This window comes from Sarcophilus harrisii, chromosome 1 (genome assembly GCF_902635505.1).
Source record: "Sarcophilus harrisii chromosome 1, mSarHar1.11, whole genome shotgun sequence".
NCBI lineage: Eukaryota > Metazoa > Chordata > Mammalia > Dasyuromorphia > Dasyuridae > Sarcophilus > Sarcophilus harrisii.
Window position 1 is genome coordinate 710,971,174 of NC_045426.1, and position 17,210 is coordinate 710,988,383.

At 56.0% G+C, this 17,210-nt stretch overlaps 1 protein-coding gene and 1 non-coding gene across 2 annotated transcripts; both read left to right on the forward strand.

Annotated features, from left to right (window-relative positions):
- Positions 1–1,288: 1,288 nt before the first annotated feature.
- Positions 1,289–6,776, forward strand: RANBP1 (RAN binding protein 1; the record flags this gene model as incomplete). The annotated part of the gene is made up of 4 exons (XM_023497192.2): positions 1,289–1,466; positions 2,560–2,688; positions 3,477–3,542; positions 4,367–6,776. Coding segments are annotated over 4 exons (546 nt in total), but the record flags the coding sequence as incomplete, so codon positions are not given.
- Positions 3,580–3,710, forward strand: LOC111719294. The gene has a single exon (XR_002769486.1). It is a non-coding gene; the product is annotated as a small nucleolar RNA SNORA77 (small nucleolar RNA).
- Positions 6,777–17,210: the final 10,434 nt, after the last annotated feature.

Below are 17,210 nucleotides of genomic sequence, written 5' to 3' on the forward strand. Positions count from 1 at the left end.
TGGGGTTGGGGGAGCCTCAAGCTGGTGGGGTTCAGGCCCTTCCCCACTGGCACTATGGGGTGCAGCTCTGATTCCTCTGGCTCGCATGACGGGCGTGTCCTCTCCTCAGCCCACACAGGGTCCCCTGGCAAGAGTGCCAGCCCTACAGCTCTAGCTGCTGATTGAGGCGATCAGAGTCCAGCACCTGGCCTCCCCCGCAGCCGCCCGCCTGGGCTGTGTGGGCAGCACCCACGTGTCGTTTCTGCCTCCACATCAGCTTGTGTTTGGTATCTGGTCTCCCCCGACTGGCCCTTGTTACCTTCTGCAGTTTGGCCTCTGCCTTAAGTCTTTTCCCTTGAGAGGACTCTTCCTGTAGCATGGGTTGGCTCCCCGGCCTTGGCCCAGTCTCCCTTTTCAGCGCTGACTCCCCTCCGGGTCCCGGGTGCTCTGGCCCTGGCCTCCCTCCTGCTGTGCCTCAGTCACTGCCCTCCCCCCCAGCACCAGTAGGTTACCCCCAAAGCTGGTTGCCAATCGCTTTGTGTGTGTGTGGACTCCCAGGAAGGATGCAAGCTCCTTGGGAGGGCTCTGGCCTTGCATCCATCCCCCCAGGCCCGGCACACAGTAGGTGCCTACTTGATTCGTTCCTCCTGTACTCTTCTCTTGTCCCCGCCCTTTGAGCAGATTTCTGCCCCTCCCCCGTCTCTCCCTTGCCTTTGAGATGTCCTGGAAACTTGGATCCTCAAATGATGGGTCTGTGATTCCAGGATGGGATGACCCAGAGCATGACATAGTCCCATAGGCCCTGTTTCAGGGAGAAACACAGTGTCCTTAAAAGTGGGATGCAGCCTCCTTTCCTTGCCTGCCCTGCTCTTGTCTGTGGGCCAAGGAGCCAGTTCCTCAGAGGGCTTCCCCATGAACCCTCCTCCACTGAAAGGGGTCACCTCTGGCTCTGAAGCATTCTGTAACCGTTTGGTAGCATTTTAGCAGCACACACACACACACACACACCCGCTGGGGAGGGTGGTCAGTCAGTATTCTAGTCCTGAATCTCGGGGGTCCTGACTACTTGGCTAGGTTAGGTCTGGGTGGCTGTCCAGATGGTGCCTCAGTTGTCTCATCTGTGAAATGAGCATGATGGTGCTCAATTGTTATTTGGCCAACGTGGCCCATGTCTCCTGTATCAGCCGGGCCGTTTGTCTATTGAGACAAGCAAACAAACCGGCTTTAACCCCCTCAGACACGAGGCGTGGGAGCCAGAGAAGCCTCAGAATTTAAATTGTATCGTGTGTAGTACCAGATGGTGGCGTGACTCTGCACGTCTCTCCACAGGAGGGCCAAGCTGTTCCGGTTTGCATCCGAGAACGACCTTCCCGAGTGGAAAGAGCGAGGGACGGGCGACGTGAAGCTGCTGAAACACAAGGAGAAGGGGACCATCCGCCTGCTCATGAGAAGGGACAAGACACTGAAGATCTGTGCAAATCACTATAGTACGTGCCCCCGTTTTGTTGTGCTGGGACACGGCCCCAGGCCGAGGTTAACATGGGACCTTTAGAGACAGAATCAAGGCTGAGGCTTCTGTGCTTCACTTAAAAAAGAGGAGCCGGTGTTTTTTCTGAGCAGGTCATGTGAGGCTTTGCCCAGTAAGCACCATGCAGAGGTAGTGAGACGCCGGGGGGGGGGGGGGGGGGCTTGGAGAACATTGGGGCCTGGTGGCAGATGGCCCCCCTGGAGGCGGGGGTGAGGCTGATCCTGTGAGAGGTCGCCGCGACAGGACCCCAATGGGGCCCCATTTGATGGCTTTTGGTCCTTGTCCTGCTGGAGGCCCATCTTTGGGCACCCAGACGAGCCACCCCACCTCGATCCCCTTCTCTTTAAGTGGAGAGGTTTGGGATTTGTCTTTAAAGCGAGGACGTTAAAAAGCCCAACCTGCTGAGCAGGGACAACCGATTTCTTCCCGTTGTCAGTGGGCTCGGTCCCTCGACACCCCCCAGGTGGTTTGGTGTGATGCCCCGGCCCCAGAGCAGCGGGAGAGATGCTGCTGGGAGTGCACTTCCAAGGAAGGGCCGCTTGGGGGTGTCGCTTCCATTTTTGAGTGATTGACACCTGGTGGGGGGGGGGAATCTGACAGCGAGCTCTGAGAGAGGGCTTAGGGCACAGCCCTTGCTCTGTCCTGTTACCTGCTGGTTTCTTTCTCTTTTTTTTGCCTGTAAAGTCACATGGGTGGCGCCTGGGCGTGCTGTGGGAGCAGGTGCGTCAGCACTTTCTTGATCAGTTTTAGTCCCTGTCCCCAAAACATTTTCTTGCTCACGGGATGCTCTGCTGGGAAGCAAGACCCAGAGGCAGCGGTCCCTGCTTCAGACCGTGGCCCATAGTCTCAGGGCTGGGCCCCGGGAATCCCCCCTGCTTCTCCCCCCCCATGTAACCAGGCATATGTTTCCGCCAAGCCTTTTTTCAGTGCACCTGAGGTGGCAGGTGGAAGCGGGAGCTAGGAGAGAAGTGGGGGTGGGGGTATAGCATCCCCCTTTTCGGGGAGTTGGGCTCTCAGGGCTGAGCTGTCTTCTCCCCCTTCCCTTCCACCAGTAACACCACTGATGGAGCTGAAGCCCAACGCGGGCAGCGACAGGGCCTGGGTCTGGAACACACACGCCGACTTTGCTGATGAAAGCCCCAAGCCCGAACTGCTGGCGATTCGATTCCTAAATGCAGAAAGTGAGTGAGGGGCCCGGGTGGCAGAGGTGGCGGTCAGTTGGTAGCCATGGGACCCAAGGCCTCATCTAAGCTAGTGGGGAGTCAAGGACAGGAAATGGGGGTCATAAGTAGAATTAGAACCCAGTTCCTCGAGCTCCCAATCCAGGGAACACTCTTTTCTGTTCCTGAGGAGCAGAGCCCTGCTCAGTCCTGATCAGAGGCTGTGGGTCCACCCTGCTGTCGGTCACTGAATAGGGAAGATTCAGCTGAAGGAAGAGAGAGGCTGGGCACTGACTTGGGCTGAGGAGCAGGCCTTTCAGGGGCTGAGAGCCTGGGGCCCAAACAGCCTGGGGTTCGGCTTCCTTATTCCTGTCTCAGCAGCCTTGCCAGGTCAGGGTTTGGTGGCCGAGGTCAGCAGTGGGGGAGGAGTGCAGGCGGAGCGCACCTTAGGGGCCGGGTGGCATGCTGAGCTGAAGTGGGCATGAGGGCAGCACCTCCCTCCCCCGAAGGGTGGCTGTGAGCCCAGTGCCCGTCCCAGAGCAGGGACAGTCGAAATGCTTACTTAGGTCTTGGTGTTGGGGTGTCCTCAAGATTTAGGCAGGCAAGTCCCTGGAGGGGAGATCTTCGTTTTCCTCACCCATAAAACGGGAATCTCTCCCTCTTGGGATTGGGTGCGATTGCCAACGTTAGTGGCGAGAGGTGAGCGAAAGCTTTGCCCCTGGGCCGCGGGCGCTTTGTAGGGTCTCCCATTGCAGTGGGCAGAAGGAGGGAGGACTGGAGGAATGAACTCTCTTTTCCTCTCGTAATAGATGCCCAGAAGTTTAAGGCAAAATTTGAAGAATGCAGGAGTGAATTAGAAGAAAAAGAAAAGAAAGGTAAGTGGTGTCCCCGGGCCGAGTGGCGCCGTCCCCCGCAGACTCACTCTGTACATGACTGCCTTCCTCAGTCTTGCTGCTTTTCCGGTCTGCTAGAGAAGTGACCCCCGGGGTTGCAAACACCTTGCTCTGGTGAAGGGCCGTTGCAACTGCCTGGGAGACATCCCGGAGCCCCGCCGAGACTTGAAGAGTCTCCCGGCAGGTTCTGGAGCCTCGTCGTGGCTGCGTAATTAAGAGGCTTGCGTCCTCTTTCTCTTTTCCTGTGTAGCTCAATCAAAGAAGCTGTAATTATGGGATTGAATGGGCTGGCAGTGATTCTAGGGCTGAGCAGGCTGTTTCTTTGGAGACTCCAGTTTATCTGCCTTCGTGTATAGTGCATTGAAATCATGGGTGACTTAGTAATGCTTACTTCCCGCTGGAGGGAAGAAGGGTTTTAAAAGAAAATGGGTGGGAAGCTATACAAGTTGACTAAACAGCTTGACTTTTGCCTCCAAATCTAGCATTTTAAATGACAAAGTTGCCTCTTTGGAGAATGACTTAGATTATTAGCTTGGAGGATCCAGCTTCTCTGCTGGGCTTCAAGGAACCTCAGGGCCAGCTCGTGTACGGCTCTGGGGGGACCGGGGAGGGGTTAAAGTCGAGGCGGCCTCTCCTCTCCAGTTAGACCGGCTGGCGAGTCTGGGGATCCAGGGCGAGGAGAGGCCCCCCGAGAGGCCCAGCCACACTGCTCTTGGAGGGGGGAGCCTGTAGACCTCGGGCCCACCAGTCCTGGCCATGCCGGTGCCGTAGGGGCTGCTGCTGACTCCCGGTTGATGTTTTAGCAGGAGTAGGCAAGGAAAGCAGAACCGAAAAAGTGGTGGAGAAGTTCTCGGAGCTGTCGGTGAAGGAGGAGAAAGAGGAGGAGAAGGAGAAGGAGGAGAAAGAAGGCGGCCCAGAGCCCGAGAGCTCCGAGGCGCCTGCGAAGGAGACCAAGGACCAGGACGTGTTACTGCAATAAATCATCTCGCGGGCCTCGCCTTCTTTCCTTTTATTTTCTTATTTTTTGTTTCGTTTTTGTTTTTTTTGTTTTTTTTTTTTTACAAGGGACTTTATATCAAGAACTGAATTCCAGCCTCCAGGTTGTTTTCTAAGCTTTTACCCTTTCGAAGATGTCTTCAGCAAACCCATTCCCAGTCACATGTACTGCGCTCATAACATTCTTTTCCATAGTGGAAACACTTATTTATAGTACATCCAAAAGAGTGAATAAAACATTTGAAAGCTGCATCCAAGGACAGGACTGAGTTTTATATGTTTACTTAAACACACTGATGGCTGTAACCCCCGGCATTGGTTGTTGTCGGGTGCCTTTGTCTTTGTGTTGGTGACTTAGGGGCTTTTGGGGGTGCGTCAGTGAGTTTGACGGTGTCGTGGACAGGCTTTGATTGGGAACGCCCCCTTCCCCCCAAGCTAGATGCTTCATTGGTGATGTACCAGCTAACCCAGCCCAGTTGCAGCATTCTGTCGGGGGCACAGTTGGCATAGCTTGAGTCGTGGAGTCTTCCCGGGGGCCCTTGGGCCCGGGAAGCCCCGGGTAAGACGCTGTGCTCTCTGGATACCTTAGTGTCGTGGCCTTGGCCAGCCTGGGAGTCGAGGCGAGATAGGTGGAGACGGCTCTTGTGCGGCCTTGATTGGCGGTTCACGGCCTTGGTTGCCCCCGGTGGGCACGGGGCCAGGCTGGGGTCCCGCTCTTGGTCCCGGCTCTCTAAACCGCCCTTTGTGTTTCACTCCTCTGGCACGAGGCCCTTCCCCCACGGGCGTCCTCCCTGCTCCGGGGACCTTCTCGTCCTTGGGCCATGGAACACTCCTCGTGGGGCGGGTCAGCGCATGAGTCGAGGCGGCACGGGGGCTCCGGTGGTGACACCCGGGAGCCGTGCGCCTCCGGTGGGAGGAAGGATGGCAGAGCAGTAACCGGGGGTCCGGGTCGGGGTCCGCTCCTCTGAGTTGGGCGCATGTCGGGTCTGGTGAGCGGCCTTCCCCCAAGGAGGCGCGGCCCGTCATTCCCCCGCGCCCCCAGAAGCGAAGAACACCTCACCGCCCACGTGCCCTCGGGGATGTCACCAATGGCCATGACCTGGGCCGGGTCCTGTCTCATTTTGCTGTAGTCTGTTCAGTTTTAAGCCGAGAGCCTTCAGCCTCTTAAAATGAAAGGCCTCTCCTAGGGAGGACGGTTTTCCGATTTCAAGGCTGAAGGCTTAGTTTTTTTTAAAGGTTTTATTCTGCCATAAGCTTGAGAAATGTTGACTAGCTGTGTGACCGGTGAGAACCGAGAGCCACCCAGGCTGGCATTTTATCTCCACTATTCACTGTGAGCTTTGGAAAGCAACATAAGCGGTTGAAAAGCATATTAGCCTATAGCGTTTCTCAGTAGTACTAGGTCAAAGGACTCGCTTCAGTTGGATTTTTAATCTTGGCCGGTTCCTTCAATTATTTTCCTCACCACCCACCAAAGGTGCTTTATTTCAAACCAAGAAAGCATGTCGTCTCAGCTGCTGAGAGTCCTTCCTTAGCATCCTCCACGAGGTCACCGTGTTCATTCTGTCCCAGCTATAGATGTTACCGTTCTGACTTGGTGTTCGCCCTGTTTGGGTCTGTGTTTGTCCATTTAAAATTTCCAGCCCCCTGTCCCTTCTCAGTGGAGTGCCCTTCCAAAGGAAGAGGGGGATTGTTTGAAAGAGTCCATGCAGACCGACTCACCGAAAGTTTCCTTCTCCAACTGCTAAACTTTTGTTCTCGTCACCGTCGGGTCTCGTAGAGCATTGTGACTCGGACTGGGCTCGGCCCGTCCGGGAAGGAGGAGGTTGTCAGAGACCCCTTGGGAAATCCGACGGGGAGGGGGAGCGGCACAGGGGCTTAGGCGATCGCGAGATCGAGTGTTCCCTCGGGTTCTCTGGCGTCCGTGCGTTGGAAACACGAAACTGTACTCCATGAAATGTTCTGTTGGCTTTGATTTCCTCCTGTGCTGTCCCCACCAGAGTGATGGTTCTTGGGGAACGGGAGGCTGTTTTTAAATGCTTTCGTTGAAGTTAATGTGTGTAAAAGGGGATGTATGTCCCCGAGATGCTTTCCCCTTGAAACGAGAAGCTAGGGAGGGGTGTGGGGTATAAGCATACCAGGCACTCTCCCCCTTCCAAAAAGAGATCTTGTCTCACTCTGTAATTGTTTTGTGTTCCAATAAAGTGCCACTTAAATGTATCTCCCCGGAGTGTCTGCTTCCTCTTGTCGAAACGGAGAGCTGGCTGGGGGCTTCGGAAAAGTGTGGGGGCGTTAGGGGGCCTTTGGGAAGGCTTCTAAACGTGGGCGCCGGCCAAGAGCCCAGGAGAAATCCGGCGGAGTCCCCAGTTTGGAACCGGGGAGGCAAGGCCAGAACTTTAGCTTAAATTTGCCAGCTACAATATTTACAAGCTACGGGGATCATTTTAAAAGAAACCGAGGCTCAGGGATGTTGTAACTTGGGCAGGATCGCACAGGTAGTTTCTCGAAGCGGCAGGAGTTGTGGTCTTAGAATTCCTACCGGGGCCCAGACACCAAACTGACCCAAAGGCCCGGCCTCTGAATTTCCTTTAGTCAGGCGGTTCTGATCCGCAGAAGCCTCCTGAGTCGCCTCTCCTTGGTTCTCTCAGCTCCAGTGTGTACCAGTGCTTACTGGGACCGAGAGGACCGGGTTTGAGGAATCGGTTGCCATTTAATCACCACAGAAAGCCTGAGAAAGCACCTGAGGCCCAGGAGCTGGCGTCCTCCCCGCCCCCCACTTTTGTAGTTCTGGGGCAGTCCCGGCAGCAAGAGGGAGGAAAGAGAAGGGACAAAAACCTGGAAGCTTGAGGACTAAAAGAAGGAATCGATTAGAGTTTAAGGCATTTTGAAAAAGCTGCTGTGAGTCTTTCCAGGAAGATGCTTGAATATTCATCGGGAAGCCAGCCCTTTGTGCTGTAGGGAGGCTGGGCTGTGGGCTCTGGCTCTGGAGTTCCAAAGTTGGGGGTGGGCCCCAGATTAATGGTGCTTTCCTGGAACCAGGGTGGGCAAGTGGAAGAGGGTGCCCCCATCTGTGGCCCTCCAGGGTTTGTCACACACTGGTTAGATGCCCGGGGTGTGCAGAACGCTGGGGACGAGATGGCCCCTCTGCCCTTAAGGACTGGACTAGCTGGCACCAGGGACCAGTTTTCCATTAGCTCGGGCAGCTTCTGTGATGGAGCATGGGGCACTGTTCTGTTCCACAAGATCCGTAGCTTTTCTCTTGCAAACTGGGCTTAAGATAGGGTTGTCTCCCTCGCTCGGGGGTTGGAAAGAACCGGCTCATGGCCGTTCTGCAGCCAGTGCCCCCCAGGTCGTGTTCCTGGCAGTAACCAGTGAGGAGAGAGAAAACACCCCCATTTTCTGAGGAGCCGCCCGGCATCCTGGAATCCGGGCCGGGCTGTGTGGGCCCAGCTCTAGGATCCTGCCACGGGCCTCCTCGGCCACTTCCCCCCCTCCTCGGGACTAATGTTGGGCCCTTGGAGACTGGATCTTGGTGGTGGGCGTTGGCAGCTCCCATGCACCCATGGGAGGCTCTCCCCCTCCCCATGCCCTCGGCTGCCTCATAACCCCCAGAGGAGGGAAAACCTACTCTCTAGTGGGCAGCTGGGGGGGGGGGGGTGAGGAGGGAAGGGGGCGGCCTGTGCACTGCAAACTGGCTGACAAACCAGGGCGGGCCCTCAGTGTGCCCGGGGCCAATCCTAGCTGAGATTTCCACAGCAGAACCTTGGGGAATGAACGCCTTGTTGGGGCCGTGGAGCTTAGAATGGGCCGGTTCCGGGAGGCCCTCAGCTATAACTGGCCAGTCACAGAATCCCAAGGGCTCAGTTCCCGGGGCCCAGCGAGTGGGGCACCAGGGGGCTGGGCGCAGCCTTGGGGACCGCCCCAATCAGGGGCCCTTTCCGGCAGCAGGCCCGAAGCGGCCCCTCTGACCAGCATCGCTCCAAGCTTTCTCCTCTGGGGGATCTTGGCACAGCTGCCCACAGAGAGCTCGGGCACAGAAGCAGACAGAGGCGCTCGGGGCCTCCATCAGTCCTTTTGCCCAGACTGGAACTCAGGGCTCTTTCCAGTGTCACTGTGGAAAGGTGCAAAGTTAGTCTTTGGGAGGTGGGGATGGGGGACACTGGGTCGGGGCAATGGGGCTGGGAGGGAGAAGTCGATGTTTGGGGGGGGGCATCAGAGTCTCCACCCCAGGCAGTCTCCATGCTGACATTCACCCCATGAGCATTTATTAAGCCCCTACTATGTACCGGACCCCTCACACCTTTGCATGTAACCATCTCACTGGGGTCTGTGACCATGAGCAGCCTCAGTTTCTCCCCCACTTAAGAAGGAGCCGGGCACCCGCCCTGCTTAGCACCAGGTGAGGGCCGGACCTTGTAAATCCGGGGCGTTGTCAGCCTCCCTGAGGAGGGGCAGCAGTGGGCAGGGGAGCCATGTTGGGGCTCAGAGAGACAATGGCCACATTGGCGGAAGGACCCGAGGGGCCTGGGCCGTGTGGGGGAGGGGAAGGGAGTGAGCCTGGGTCCAGAAGGTTTGGGGGCGGGTTGGGGGGGGTTGCATGTGTGTGTCGGGGGGGGGGGCGTGTAGTGAGTTGGTTTGGCCTTGGTGGGGGGCTGGCCCAGAGCCCCTCCTTCGAGCCCTGTCTCCCAGTTGAGGAAACTGAGTCTCAGTCAGGGCCGCCCCCGCCGGCCGGAGCTGGATCCATCCAGCTCCAGGTCTAGGCAGGGTCAGGACTTGAACCTGGGCCTCCAGCCTCCTCTCCCAGGAGCAGAGGTGCCGAGGACGCCCAAGAGACTGAAGGGGGGGGGGGGGGGGGGGGAAGAGAAGGGGCCGAATCCCTCCGCTTCCCACGGGCCCTCCGAGGGCCTCGATCCAGGGTCCCAAGCGTCGGGGGGAAGGTGGGTCCGGCCCAAGCCGCCCGAGCGCCGTCGCTGCCGCCGGTCCCCAAAGGGCTTTCGGGGGATGGAGTCCTCGCCGGGGAGGCCCCGACAGCTGGGACCCACGCCTGGCACCCGCCCCTCCCATGGGGACACAAACGGCTGCATCGGGGCCGCAGCTCGGCCGCGCCTCCCTCACCACAGCCCTGTGCCGGTCATCCCATTTTACAGAGGAGAAAACTGAGGCGCGGCCACGGGAAGTCATTTGCCCAAGATCAGCCGGCTGATACTTTGGAGGCCGCCTCCGTGGGCTCACTGGCCCTCTGTGCCCGCATCCCCCAGGCCGCCGCGGACCGGCAGAATCTGGACCAGTTTGTGTGGGAGGATTCCAGGCCCCAGGAGCTGGGGTAGCTTCCTCCTGTTCTGTCAGGCAGGGTGGAGCCCGGAGCATCATGGGAACATAGCAGTTCCCAGCGAGACCGAGTGCTGGCCAGCGTCCAGTGTGATCGGGAGCCTCAGTCTCCTCCTCTGCTAAATGGGGGTGATCACACCAAATTGGCTTCCCGGGATTGAGGGGAATCAAGGGTTCCCTAGGGCTGTGGCAGGGTGGGAACTGCTCAGATTCCCGCGGCTGCAGTGGAAAAGCCTGAGGCCTGAGTGCGAGTCCTCACCCTGCTGTTTATTGGGGGGGGGGGGGAGGCATTAGAAAGCCTCTTTCCTCATGAGCTTCAGTTTCCTCCTCTGTGAAATGAGCAAATTATGCTGAATTATCTTGAGGCGTCTCTAAAGTCCTTCCCAGCCCAGACACCCCCTGTTCTAAGCTCCCTCCCAGCCCTGATGCCCCCTGTTCTAGGCCCCTCCCAGCCCTGACATTTGTATCCTAAGGGGTCACTCTAGTAGCTGGCCGTGGGACTCAATCCCAGTCCCCTTCCCTGCCCCACTAGGAAGCTGAGGGAGGCTCCTCCCGTCCCGTGGGGAAGGACCCGGGAGCTTGGCCGAGGCTCCGTCCGTTCCACCTTAAAGCCTGGGCCTCCGTGCCGATGGGTGGGATTTCCTGCCTGGCCCGGGGGCTCCCTGACTGCACAGCTGCCTTATAAATGGCCCCGGCAGCCAATGGCAGGCGCACCAGGCTCAGCCAGTCCTTGGCTCCCCATTAAAGCTGGCCGCCCAAGGACGGGGCCGGGAGGGCCCCTCAGCTTTGCAGCCCCGCGGGGAGGGCAGCCCCCGGCTCCGGCTCCTCGGGGCCCTCCACCTCACAGTCCAGCTAATCCAATTTGTCCATTTTACAGAGAAGGAAACTGAGGCCCCACAGAGAGGAGGACATTTGTTATTAGCGTGAGGGCCGACTGGGAGCCAGGTGCTCTGATTTCCCCCATTGCTTTTCCATTATCCCCAAGCTTGGGGAAAATCTGGAAAATCTGGAAAATCACCCAATCGATTTCTCTTAGACAAAGCAAGTCAGGGGATTAACAATGATTGAATTAATATTGATGAATGATTAATGAAATTAAGAGGCCAACCTGGGTCTACTCTGACCTCAGCTTTCTCTTCTGGGGAACATGGGCTAGGAACTGCTTGGTCTTTAAAAGTCACTTGTGGAGAAAAACCAGGGCTCAGTCAGAGAAATCGGAGCCGGAAGCCCCTCTCCCACTTACTATCCCACAAACTTCTCCTTTTCTCTGATTGTAAATGAAAGCAACGACCTAGATCCCCCCTCCTCCCTGGGCCCCTCCTAGGGGAAGTTTTGCAAACTGTCTGGCTCCAAAATAACTTCAGGGACATGGTGGTTATTCCGCCCAGGGCTGGCCTTGTCCCTCCTCTCCTCTGGGAGCTCCGGCATAGTGTTTCCAGGGTGAACACCCCCAGCGTTCTCCTCTGCCATTTTTGTTTTGTATTTTTTTAAATGCAGCGTTAATGTTCACTTCTTCCCCAAGCATGAAACAGGCAGAAAACAACACGACAGAACTAAATACGTGTAGCCATGTCAGACGAATGCCCCACGAGGGTGCAATGCTCGGAGTCCCAGCCGGGGGCAGGAGTGGATGGCACCAACGGGGGCAGAGATTTCCTGTCCCTCTATAGAACATGGGAAACCATCTGGAACAACCTTTTTCTTTTACAAATGAAACTCATTTGCAGAGAACTTAGGCTTTGCCCAAGATCATGAGCTTCGGAGCCAAGCCCCGTATCCCAAATCAAGGAGCTGCCCACCGTGGCCCGGTGCCCTGAGAACATACTCGGGGGCTAAGATACTAATCGCCGCCACCTCCACATCTGGAGACAGCGGCGGGTGTGCTCTTATTTTCCAAAGTCACCCAAGTTAAAAGGGAGCAGTGGTGGAGTCTGAGCCCAGGTCCCACATGCAGCTTTTCCCTTGCTACCACGGGCTGCCTCGTCAGGAACGCATTCCGGCCTCACCGATGGCAAACCTTGTGGCTCAGAGCCCCATCGATCGCCTCATGGAATCATGGGATCTCCTGAGGGGGAGATGGGCGGGTGGGAAGCTCCTGCCCTGCTTAGGGTCTGTTTGAATCCAAGACTGATTCATGGCCCTCAAGGAGAGGGTCTCCCCGGGCAACCAGAGAAAGTCTGCGGCTCAGACATAATGGGGCGGCTTTATCCATTCCCAGCCCACGTCTGAGCCACCGGCCCTGGCACAGCTCTCTATGCAGGGTTCTAAATCAAGTCCCAAGGCGCCTCAGGGACAGCGAGAAACTGTGCTCAAAGACCTGTTTGTGATGCTGAAATACAGGGGGAGCCCGACAACTGCAAAAGCCCTAAATACTGTTGCTTTTCACAGGCCGAGGGTAGACAATCCCAGCTTCCTTTGGCCACCATTTCTGCAGGCGAACCCAGACAACCTGCCTGCCCCTAGGCCTTGGGGAATTTAATCCACTCCTTTAGAAACTTCCACCTCAGGGGGCAGGCAGGGGTGTGCTAGTAAATGTTTAACAACCAGACCTCCGGAAAATAGTACACACGGTATACACGGTTAAGTTTCATCTGTATGGCTGACATTTGGTCTGTCACTTTATCCCATCTGGACAATTAACAATAGCTCAAGCTTTGATGGGTAGCGCTTGTGCTGCACATTGTACACCCTCGGAGGTGTAAAAGCTGGAGTTCTCCCTGGTTCCTTCTGGGTCCAGCTCCCTTCACTGGTAACGAATGGTGCTGGGCGGGCCCACTTGCCCAACCACCAAAGGCCCCCGGCCAGCCCCGCTAACTTTGTTTGCCGCCCCCAGTCATAAATCAACGGGTCCTGTGCCGGTGGGTGTTTAAGTTGGGCCCGGCCTGTTCACTGTCCCACGCAAACTGAAACATCCCCCCAGGACACCACCCCCTGGTGTGGACCATCTTGCCCTATCAGAAAGTAAGCTTAGGGGCGGCTGGGGGGTGCAGTGGATAGAGCACCAGCCCCAAAGCAGGAGGACCTGAGTTCAAATCTGACCTTAGACACTTAACGGTTCCTGATTGTGTGACCCTGGGTAAGTCACTTAATCCCAATTCCCTCCCCAGGAAGGAAGGAAAAAAGAAGAAAGGAGGAAGGAGGGAAAGAAGGAGAGAAGGAAGGAGGGAAGGAAGGAGAGAAGGAAGGAAGGAGGAAGGAGGGAAGGAAGGAGAGAAGGAAGGAAGGAGGAAGGAGGGAAGGAGAGAAGGAAGGAAGGAGGGAAGGAGGGAAGGAAGGAGAGAAGGAAGGAAGGAAAGAAGGAAGGAAGGAGAGAAGGAAGGAGGAAGGAGAGAAGGAAGGAAGGAGGAAGGAGAGAAGGAAGGAGAGAAGGAAGGAGAGAGGGAAGGAAGAAGGGAAGGAAGGAGAGAAGGAAGGAGGAAGGAGAGAAGGAAGGAGAGAAGGAAGGAAGGAGAGAAGGAAGGAGAGAGGGAAGGAAGAAGGGAAGGAAGGAGAGAAGGAAGGGAGAGAAGGAGAGAAGGAAGGAGAGAAGGAAGGAAGGAGAGAAGGAAGGAGAGAGGGAAGGAAGGGGAAGGAAGGAGAGAAGGAAAGGAAGAAACCTTGAACTGTGGGGCCACAATGTGGATTTGCTTTTTCTTTTATTGCCACCTTAAAGCCCGTCATCTTGGGCATTTTCTTCTTCTCCACGTTCCCGGTGTCCTGCCTGCAGGGCTGGAAAGCCACCTTGCCCCGGGACAAGGGGCCCGGGGTCGGGTTGGGCCCCGGATCTCCTGAGGGGGGACAGGGCCGGCCGAGTCCCGGCTCCCACAGCCCCGGCTCTGCGCTCACCCCGGGAGAATGCAGCACATCGCTTCCAGATGCTGCCGGAGCCCGGGGTCCTCCTCTGCAGCAGCTGCAGCTGCTCCTTGCGGAGCCACTTTCCTGGCGAGAGCTCCGGGCATCTGGCCGTCCCTCCAGCCTGGCCCCGCCCCTCGGGCATGGCCCCGCCCCTCTTGCATGGCCCCGCATCTGTCCGGCCCTCTGGCCTGGCCCCGCCCCTCTGGCCTGGCCCCGCCCCCGGCGCTCTGGGCATCTGTCCGTCCCTCCGGCCTGTCCCCGCCCCTCCGGCCTGGCTCCGCCCCTATGGCCTGGCCCCGCCCCCGGCGCGCTGACGATGGGGAGTGAGGAGCGGGGCCCCTCAGCAACAGGAGGAGCAGCAACAGCTGTTCTCGCCGCTGCCGGGTCCTTCCTGCGTGTCTGGTCGCGCTGCCCTCCCCTCCCCCCCTCCCCCTCCTCCCCGGTTCTGGCTTTCCCCGGAGCAGGTTAATCTCGGGCTCTTTTCAAAATCCATTTTCTCCGGCTCCTGTGGCCCAAACCCACACGTTTCTGCCAGAGAGAAGAGCCCGGGTCCGGGCCTTCCCTGTAAGAGACTCTGTTTCTCCTCCAAGCCCCCAGCTCGCTCAACAGGCAAAGAAAAAGAGACGTGTGGGTAAGAAAGACTTACGGGCTTAATATAAAGAAGGCGCTGGCCGGATTGAGGAAAGGAGTAAAGAAAACGCGGGACAGTCCTCCCTCCGCCCCAAAGTTAGCAAGCACAGAAAGAACGCGCAAATTATACTGGAGAGAATTCTTAATTCCGGGGGTCCTCAGCCCCTCCGCTCCCCCCACTCACTCATCCCTTGAAATCTCCCTTCTGTAGAAAGCCTTCTCCAGCAGCTCTTAATTCCAGGACCTTTCTCCTCTTTCTCTCTCTCTCTCTTCTCTCCCTTCTCTTCCTCCCCCTTCTTCTCTGTCCCTCTTGTCTGTCTTCCTTCTCTGTCGTCTTCTCTGTCTGTTCCTTTCCTCTGTCCCTCTCTGCTCTCTCCTTTCTCTGTCTCTCCTTTCTCTCTCTGTCTCTTTCTCTCTCTCTTCCCCTTTTTCTCTTCTCTCTGTCCCTCTATCTCCCCTTTCTGTCTCTGTCCCTCTCTCCTTTGTCTCTCCTTTCTTGTCTCTTGTCTCTGTCTGTCTCTCTTGTCTGTCTCTTTGCTCTCCTTTCTCTTTGTCTCTCTCCCTTTTCTCTCTCTTTCCTTTCTCTCTGTCTCTCCCCTCCTCTCTCTCTGTCTCCTTTCTGTCTGTCTCGTCTGTCTCTTGTCCCTCTGTCTCTCCTTTCTTTCTCCTTTCTCTCTGTCTTTCTTTCCTTCTCTTCTCTTGTCCCTCCCTTCTCTCTCCCTTTCTGTCCTCTGTCTCTGTCTCTGTCTGTCTGTCTCCTCTGTCCTCTCTCTCTGTCTCCTTCTGTCTCTTGTCCCTCTCTTCTTCTCTCCTTTCGTCTCTGTCTCTGTCTGTCTCTCTGTCTCTCCTTTCTCTCTCTGCCTCTTGCCTCTTTCTCTTCCCCTTTCTCTCTGTCTCTCTGCCCCCTCTCTCTGTCTCCTTTCTCTGTCTCGTCTGTCTTGTCTGTCCTTCTGTCTCTTCCCTCTGTCTCTCCTTTTTCTTCCTCCTTTCTCTCTCTGTCTCTTTCTCTCTCTTTCCTTTCTCTCTCTGTCTCTCTGTCCCTCTCTATCTCTCTCCTTTCTCTCTCTGTCTCTGTCTCTGTCTGTCTGTCTCTGTCTCTCTGTCTCCTTTCTCTGTCTCTCTGTCCCTCTCTCTCTCTGTCTCTCTCCTTTCTCTGTCTCTCTGTCTCTGTCTGTCTCTCTGTCTCTCCTTTCTCTCTCTGTCTCTCTCGTCTCTTTCTCTCTCTCTCTTTCCTTTCTCTCTCTGTCTCTCTGCCCCTCTCTCTCTCTCTGTCTCTCTCCTTTCTCTGTCTCTGTCTGTCTCTGTCTGTCTCTCTGTCCCTCTCTGTCTCTCTCCTTTCTCTGTCTCTCCTTTCTCTCTCTGTCTCTTTCTCTCTCTTTCCTTTCTCTCTCTGTCTCTCTGTCCCTCTCTATCTCTCTCCTTTCTCTTTCTCTCTGTCTCTGTCTCTCTGTCTCTGTCTCCTTTCTCTGTCTCTCTGTCCCCTCTCTCTCTGTCTCTCTCCTTTTCTCGTCTCTTTGTCCTGTCTTCTCTCTTCTGTCCTCTGTCTCTCTCCCGAGGACAAGGACGTATTATATAAAAGGCTGATTACTGACTGATTGCTTATTACACAGGCCGGGTGGTCCCTGTTTCAAGAGGCTTGGAGACCAGGGAAAGAGCCAGGGAAGAAAGCTTGGACCCCAGAGATCGGGAGGGAAGCCAGAGTCAGTCCTGGCCTCAGCTTTCCACTAGGATGCCAGTAGCCGTTGGATTGCCAGCCAAGAGATTCCAAGGTACAGAAGACAGATGAGAAGATGTCCGAGGGGGGCTGGCGAGGGCCCTCACGCACCCCTGCTCTGCATCCCTCTCTGCTGTAGTTTGTTTGGCCAGCTGCTTCTTTCACATGTCTGTCTCTCTGCCTGCCTGGTTGTCTATCTGCCTGTCTCTGTCTCTCTGCCTGTCTGCTTACCTCCCTGCCTTCCTGTCTGTCTGCCTGTCTGCCAGCCTGTCTTTCTGTCGGCCATTTGTTTCGTCAGGCCTCACCGGGATGGCTGGCCCACCAAGCCTGACATGAAGGACCACCCTGCCTCTGACACTTTCTTTAAATGTGACCCTGGGCAAGTCATTCCATTTCTCTGGGTCTCCCAGCTGGAAGAGGCTCCAAGTGGCTCATTTTACAAGGAGGTGGGGTGGGCCTTGACACTTGCAGATCCATTTACATTGTTACACATAAGTCACAGGAGGCTCACCATAATTTTACACGTGAGGAAACAGGTTCAGGGAGATGACATGTTTGTGATTACCTGGTGGGGGGTTACCAATTCCTAATGGGAGATCACCCCTTCCCCATCATTGATTCTGTTCAAACCCCATGAGACAGGAACTATGGTTATTAGTAATTTTTTCTTTTTTTCTTTTTTTTTATTATAGCTTTTATTTACAAGATAAATACGGTAATTTTTCAGCATTGACAATTGCAAAACTTTTTGTTCCAACTTTTCCTCTCCCCCAGATGGCAGGGAGGTAATGTTAAATATATTAAAGTATGTTAAATACAAATAATAACATGTCCAAACAATTATTTTGTGCACAAAAAGAATCGGACTTGAAAATATGGAAAGATTCCAAATTGATTCCCAACCCCCAGCTAATGTAAATTGCCCTTGACTAAAACCCGGGTCCTTTGAATTCCAAAGAAGATCCGGACCGTCCCAGCCCCACCGGGATCGAGCCAACTTTTGGGCTACACCCCAAAGCCCTGGTAAGTCTCCGACTTGGACCAATGGGAACTCCTCTTGCAGAGATTCCAAACATGGTTCCATGTGAGACCTCGTCCACGGACCCCTGTCCAGTGCCCTCCTTATCTCTACCTTCACCTATCTCCTA